At 61.1% G+C, this 6,320-nt stretch overlaps 2 protein-coding genes across 2 annotated transcripts; one reads left to right on the forward strand and one right to left on the reverse strand.

The window, feature by feature from the left end:
- Positions 1 to 574: 574 nt before the first annotated feature.
- On the forward strand, positions 575 to 2,518 carry MNEG_3536 (hypothetical protein; the record flags this gene model as incomplete). Its single annotated transcript, XM_014047990.1, has 7 exons — positions 575 to 645; positions 783 to 895; positions 1,101 to 1,140; positions 1,421 to 1,518; positions 1,773 to 1,831; positions 2,099 to 2,214; positions 2,410 to 2,518. The coding sequence occupies 7 exons, from the start codon at positions 575 to 577 to the stop codon at positions 2,516 to 2,518; spliced, it is 606 nt and encodes a 201-aa protein (XP_013903444.1).
- A 1,081-nt stretch (positions 2,519 to 3,599) lies between these two features.
- Positions 3,600 to 5,380, reverse strand: MNEG_3537 (Choline transporter-like protein 5-A; the record flags this gene model as incomplete). Its single annotated transcript, XM_014047991.1, has 5 exons — positions 3,600 to 3,773; positions 4,088 to 4,165; positions 4,458 to 4,568; positions 4,993 to 5,062; positions 5,292 to 5,380. The coding sequence occupies 5 exons, from the start codon at positions 5,378 to 5,380 to the stop codon at positions 3,600 to 3,602; spliced, it is 522 nt and encodes a 173-aa protein (XP_013903445.1).
- Positions 5,381 to 6,320: the final 940 nt, after the last annotated feature.

Genomic DNA, 6,320 nt, shown 5'->3' on the forward strand with positions numbered 1-6,320 from the left:
GAGCAGTTGCATGGTGTCCATTTTTGGCGCTTGGATTGCATAGCTTGCGCATGTAATGCGATGTGCTGCAGCTTGAGATCATGAGTTCTTGGCAGCTGCAGGGCACCTGCTGGAAAGGATAAGCTCTGCAGCTCCACAAATTCTGGGGATTCATGGCAGCTACTATAGTACTCGATCCTATACACCTCCCATATCGTTTGTACTCATCAAGCGGCGGCAGAGTCGCCCCGAAAAGCAGGAGCAGCAGCAGCAGGTGCGGATGATCGAGCTTGTATGGCGGCCGAAGCCCTCAACGCAAAGCTAGTGATCGAATTTCTGAGCATGGGTGGCCCAGTATCCTCAAACACCGCCTACGGATGGACGACCCCCGTCAACGCGTGATCTGGGCCGAGCAGCGCCGGAGCAGCGCAAGCAGTCACTTGAACACTTTGAAATCAACACTCGATGCACCACGGAGTGGGCAGTAGCCCTGGGGCTTGGAGCGCCACAACAGCGGAGGCCGCAGCGCAGCGCTTCAAACGGGCTCATGTCCCGTCCTGCGATCCGCGATCCGTCTCTACCCAGGTCAGGCACCATGGTCAAGCCAAGCATCTCAATCTTCAATGTCAGTACCGTGGCGCTGTGCGCCATCACCTTTTGCGTGTGGTAAGCTGACCCGCGTGGCCGCTTCTTGTGGCAAGAGCAGCAGTACCCTGCGCCGCGTACGCCTTGGAATGCCTGCGCCGAATTCGCCAACAGCAAGCTGCTGAAGAGCCATCTCATGGCTCACTGCACGTGCGCAGGGCCATCACGCTCTCGTCCCTGGCCGGCCTTCAGCAAACCTGCGAGAACATCCCGGAGGCGTCGATTGGGGGCAGCGCCACCCACAATGCAGGCGGCCTCGTGGGAGTGCGCGGTGCGCATCCGCACCTTCTGTGCGGCTCCTCTGTTCCTGCAACCACTGCCACCTCGTACCCAATAGTGTTGCAACACTCCATGCTGGCTGCTGTACAGGCATCCACACTCGCCTTTGGGCGCCATGCGAAGCGTGCCTTGCTTCCAGTAGCCGCTCCTGTGCGTCCGGCTTACACCCTCATGCGTCTCCCATCTCACGCATGCAGGGTTCAGCGCAAAGTTTCAGACCTGCACGGAGCTTTTTGGGTGAGCCTGAAATGCGCGCTGTGTTTGCACGGCTGCCATGGCGGCACGCGAGGGGCCCACAATGCGGGCTGGAGAGTGCAAGCTGTGCCCGCAGGCTAGCCCCCTTCTTGGCTTGGTAGCCCAGTAGCAGGCTCATGCTCTCAGAGTCCTCTGCATGCATGCAGATCGCAGTTGCATGTGCGGACGGCACATGCAGCGCCACATGCACACCCTCATGCGTTCACGTGCATATTCCCTAACAGCCATGCAATCCTTCTGCCGGCCAACCCCCAACTTTCAGCTACTACTGGTGGATTGTCATCTTCGAGCTCGCCCTGCTTGCTTCCCTGGCGGGTGCACTCTACGCCGGCTGCACCGAGAAGGTCCGCACACCCCTAGGTGAGCTGGAAGCCAAGCAGAAAGCCATGTTTACATGGCCCCCCCTTGTGAAAGACTTGAACAGCAAATTCTTTTGTTGGAGTCCCTCTGTGCTCTTGGCCCCATGTCGCCTTGCTGACCACCACAGCAGGCAGCGGTGCAAGCAGATAGCCCCCTCATGTTCCTCGCTCAATGTCCAACCGGGTCTGACCTGCCACCCAGCACATGCCCTGGCACCAGTGCCCGCTGCTGCGCGACACGCACACGCACCGCAGTTGGCGTGCTGGTTGTGGTTTCATCCCTTTGGTTCCAGATGACTGACTCTTTCCTGGCGGTGAGTCCTTGACACACAAACCCAGCCAGTACCTGAGAACACCTCATTGGAGCCCAACCTAGCCCTCAGAGAAGCTTGTTGTGTTGCTGCAGCAGCGCTACCTGCCTGTGCAAAGCATGTAAGCCGATGCAGCGAGGTGGGGCCAGCGGCTCAGCCACCCTGTCCTCTCGTCCTAGCACCTGCTGCACACCTGACACGAGGCGGACTCACAAGCCCGACGGCCGGCTGCCCGCGGCGCCCCGCTCGCCCTCCTGTCGCCAACGACAGCTGGAGGGCGTCGGCAACTACGCGGACGGCCAGCCCCTGCATCGCGCACGCACCATGGGGGCCGGGTGCGTCGCCACGGGCCTGCTCAACCTCCTCATGATCGTCGCGATCGGCAGGTGAGAATGCGGGCGTCATGGAGCTCCCCTTTCTCTGTGAGCACGCGTTTGTTGTATACTGATTGCTGAAGCCCTTGTAATTTGCTTCAAACGTCTGCACCCTTGCTTGCCGGCGCGTTGGGATTTCCTCATGCAGTTAAACACCTTTGAACAGCGCTTTCATGGGGATCTGCTCCTGCTCACATGGCGTTGCAGTGACTTTGACGCTTGGCCAAAGGACAACTTCAATGCCCATGTGGACGAGGGCGGCTGCCAGGCCGGGCAGGCGCAAGGGCCGGGCCGCACTGGTGCCGCCGTTGCCTGAATCGCGGTCGGCAGGCTGCGGTGATGTCTAAGCAGCCGCATCACAAGGGCGTGGACGGCAGGCCTCTCGGCCACAAGCTTTTGTCAAGCACCCATCATCCCTGTGCGCGGTACAAAACAGCAGCACTGGCAGCAGCAGCAGCAGCAGCAGGAGGACTCAATGCAAAAGCGAACAGCATGTTTGGACCCCTTCATCCTTTTTTTCAGCCGATCGTAGCCGATCGTGGTCCTTGCGTGCACATCCAAGGATCTGCGTGACGGGTAGCCTGCAGGTCACTGGGCTGCACCGGCGCAGTGCCGTATGCACGCTGCGCCCTCCGTCTGACCGGGAGAGCCCGCCTCCTGCTTCGCCTGCACCTCCCCCATCCATATCTGCTTTCAATGCAGCACTCTTCTGAATCAAATTTCATCAGCAGCATGCAGAGTGCTTCGTTTCTTTGTCAGCTTGTTTGTGTGAATTTGCCTCTTCACCTGCACACATGTGCCCCTGTCTGACGGCGTTGCTCGGCGCAGCAATGACTCAAAGCACAAAACCAAGCGCCAGACACGATGCATCATGTCAGGTAGCAGCAACTTCAGATGCAGCACTGAATCTGAGACTGGTGAATTGTGAGGCAGGGCAGAAAGGGTGGAGGGACAACAACGCACATGCAAATCATGACAAATCGAGCCAAGATCAAAGGGTGCAACACGGGATGCGTGCAAACTACAAGGGACGCTTGCGCAGCGCCTGTGCAGCAGCTGCGTGACACCCAAAATGAGCGGGACCCGCCGGAAAGGCACCATGGCCCCAGCAGTGGGCGGGCAGGCAGCCTGATAGACGTCCGCCAGCAGACGCCGCTGGCGGCGCGGCAGGCAGCGGGCACCCTTTGGCAGCACGGCAGACAGCGGTGGCACGGCCGGCAGACAGCGGGCACCTTTTGCGCTCCTGCGCGGCGTACGTGCGACCGCATGACGCCGGGCACGCGACGCAAACACCAAAAGGAGAGACGCACTCGCTCCCATGCGAGCCCCGGCAACGCCGCCGCGGCTCCCGCGCCGCCTGCGGGAGGGCGCCCCTGCTAGCTGCGCCGGCGCGTGGCTCAGTGACGCGACTTTTTACCCCCCTGGTGGCCGTCGTCGTCGCGGATGGGCTCCCCTATCGCCTCCATCAGGATGGGGGGCGCGTGGCGCGGGTGGCCGCCATGAGACTCGCAGTCCTCGCAGAAGGAGAGGAGGGTGGTGTCAATGGCCATCTCGTAGACGCTGAAAAACATCTGGGGAGGGGGATAATACATTTTGGGGGGGGTGGAGCAGGGCGAGTCTTTTAGGGGGGCCGGGTCCGAGGGGGGGATGTTTTAGGGGTGGAGGGGTTCTTTGGATGGAAAAGGCCGAAGGTGGGATGTCGGGACGCTTTGATTGGCATGGGGCCGTCGGCCACGAGTCAGGTTTGACCACTATTACTAGATTTGCACACAGGGACCCTGATTTTCAAAGGCGGCGCTCGGATGATCCCGCCTCCAGCCTTTCTTTAAGCTCGACTTCGACGAACCCTGCCCGCCCCGCCGCGAGGCCGCCGATGGGGTGTCACCTGCGCCACGACGAAGCCGGTGATGACGGACACGGCGATAGGGAAGATGGCGCTCGACAGGTAGGTCGAGGGGTAGGTCTGCGGGGTGGGAGGGGAGAAGTCAAAAGCAGGAACATCAGGCAAACACAGAGAACAATTGACAATCGGGACTCGTTTGGACTTGAGCTCAGGCCCAGATCCACGCTACATGAGGAGATTTTTTGGCATAACTCGTGCTGGCCCTCAACAAACCAGCCCAAGCGGGCAGGCGTGCGGAGGGCCCGCGGTCGTGCACGCCCTCCGGCAGGTCAACGTCGTTTATCTTCAAAGCTCGACGAACAAAGGGCGGCGTGGTCATGCATTTCGACGCACAGCAGCCTGGGCGGCCCACCACGGCGTCGTTGTAGTACTGAAGGTTGGCCATTCCAAACGCGGCCAGCCCGCAGCAGGCCGCGATGGCGAGCTTGCCCAGGAACAGCAGGGCGTCACCCACGATGTTGACCTGGGTGTGAGTGATTGCATGTGATTGTATGTGATTGTATGTGATTGTGTGTGATTATGTGTGATTGCATGTGATTGTGTGTGATTGCATGTGATTGCATGTCATTGTGTGTGAAGGTGTGTGAGTGTGTGTGAGTGTGCGCATGAGAGGGAGGAGGAAGGGGCAAAGAAGAATGGGTAGCGGAGGGAGCAAGAGGAGGAGAGGGTTGCTGGGGGTCCATGTCTGCGCATGAAGAGCTGAGGGGGGGGGCGGTCACGCGATTGATACGGCAGGCGGGAAGCGGAGCGCCAGGCGCCAGGCGCGGAGGGGGGGGGGCCGAACAGCGGAACAACACAGCGGGTGTGCGGCCCGTCGACTGTGGGCGGGCGCGGGGCCGGGGCAGGGGATGACGAGGTGGGGGCAGTGTCCGGCGGCGCGGCCCCACCGTGGCCAGTCGTATCGCGTTTGCCACAATCAGCTGCACGCCGCGTGCCGCGCTCGTGCAGTAGTTGGACCTGCAAAGCAGGGGCCCAGGGGAAGCGGCGCGGGCGCGAGCTTTGACAGGAGCAGTGGAGCGTGGACGATTGGGCTGCGGGGCGCCCGCTATCCACCTCCAGCGAAACGTTGCAGCCAGGGCCGTCGAGCCGCATCGCATCACATTCGAGCTCATCTAATCCAAGCGTGTAGGGATCACAGGCGTGGCTGGGCGGCTGGCGAGGCTGCTACATGGGCGGGGGCGCGCACCCCTTGACGGCGACGATGATGTAAGCGTTGCGGTTGATGAAGGCCACGATCTTCTCGAGCAGCCACACTAGGAACTTCACGATGCACATCAGCCAGGCCGCGGCCTGTGCAGGGGGTTGGTGGGGTGGGCGGCCACGCCACAGTCGGCGAGGGGTACGAGTGTGTGTGAGAGTGTATAAAGTTTGTGGCGCGCCAGAGCCGCGTTTACGGCCTGGCCCAATCCGCACTGCCACGCGTTCCTGCCTTCTCACAGCCGCAGGAAAGTAGACCTCTGGTGTCGAGGACGCTGAAACCTTTGGCGATTCCACTGTCAGCCATGCATTCTTTCTGATCATCAATCCACCCCAAAACCTTGAACATCCCAGGACTCCCTCTAAGCCGAAATGCATCGCACGTCTTGCTGGAGCCTGCTCCTCTCCCTGGCCCCTTGCCCTTCCAAAAGCCAACCTTGGACTCCTGCTGGATCTTCCTCGTTTTCTTGTCGAGGTAGTTGAGCACCAGCCGCACAAACTGGATGACGGCGATCACGAACGACCCCAGGGCGATTGATCCGAGGTTGTAGATCACGGTGCGGCGCATGGAGCGGATGACTGGGAACGTGGGCATCCTGTAAAGGTTGGAACGGTCAGGATGGAGTGCGCGTTCTTATGGCGATGGACTTGAGTTGGAATCTCTGAAGGGCCAGCAAGGTTTGCAGCCGGCTTCCTGCAGCCTGCGAGCGGCCGTCAGAGCCCGGGTAATCAAATCTGTTCACAGGAGCGCACGGGCGGCGACATGGGTCCTCGAAGCTTCGATCCAGGCGGTGCCTGAAGTCACCCCTGCGGCAGCCATATAGCTCGGCTGCATTGCGCCCCCCGACCCCGCCCGCCCCGCCAAAGCTCACTGGGCGCTGTCGCCGCGGGACCAGTAGAAGCTGCCCACGGCGCCCGCCACCACGACGCTGGCGAACCCCACGATGAACTGGTTGGCCCACAGCAGCCCGAACAGGTGGAATATGAAGGCGTACATCAGGCGGTTGTTCCAGTCATA

The sequence above is a fragment of the Monoraphidium neglectum genome, assembly GCF_000611645.1.
Source record: "Monoraphidium neglectum strain SAG 48.87 unplaced genomic scaffold scaffold00448, whole genome shotgun sequence".
Classification (NCBI taxonomy): domain Eukaryota; kingdom Viridiplantae; phylum Chlorophyta; class Chlorophyceae; order Sphaeropleales; family Selenastraceae; genus Monoraphidium; species Monoraphidium neglectum.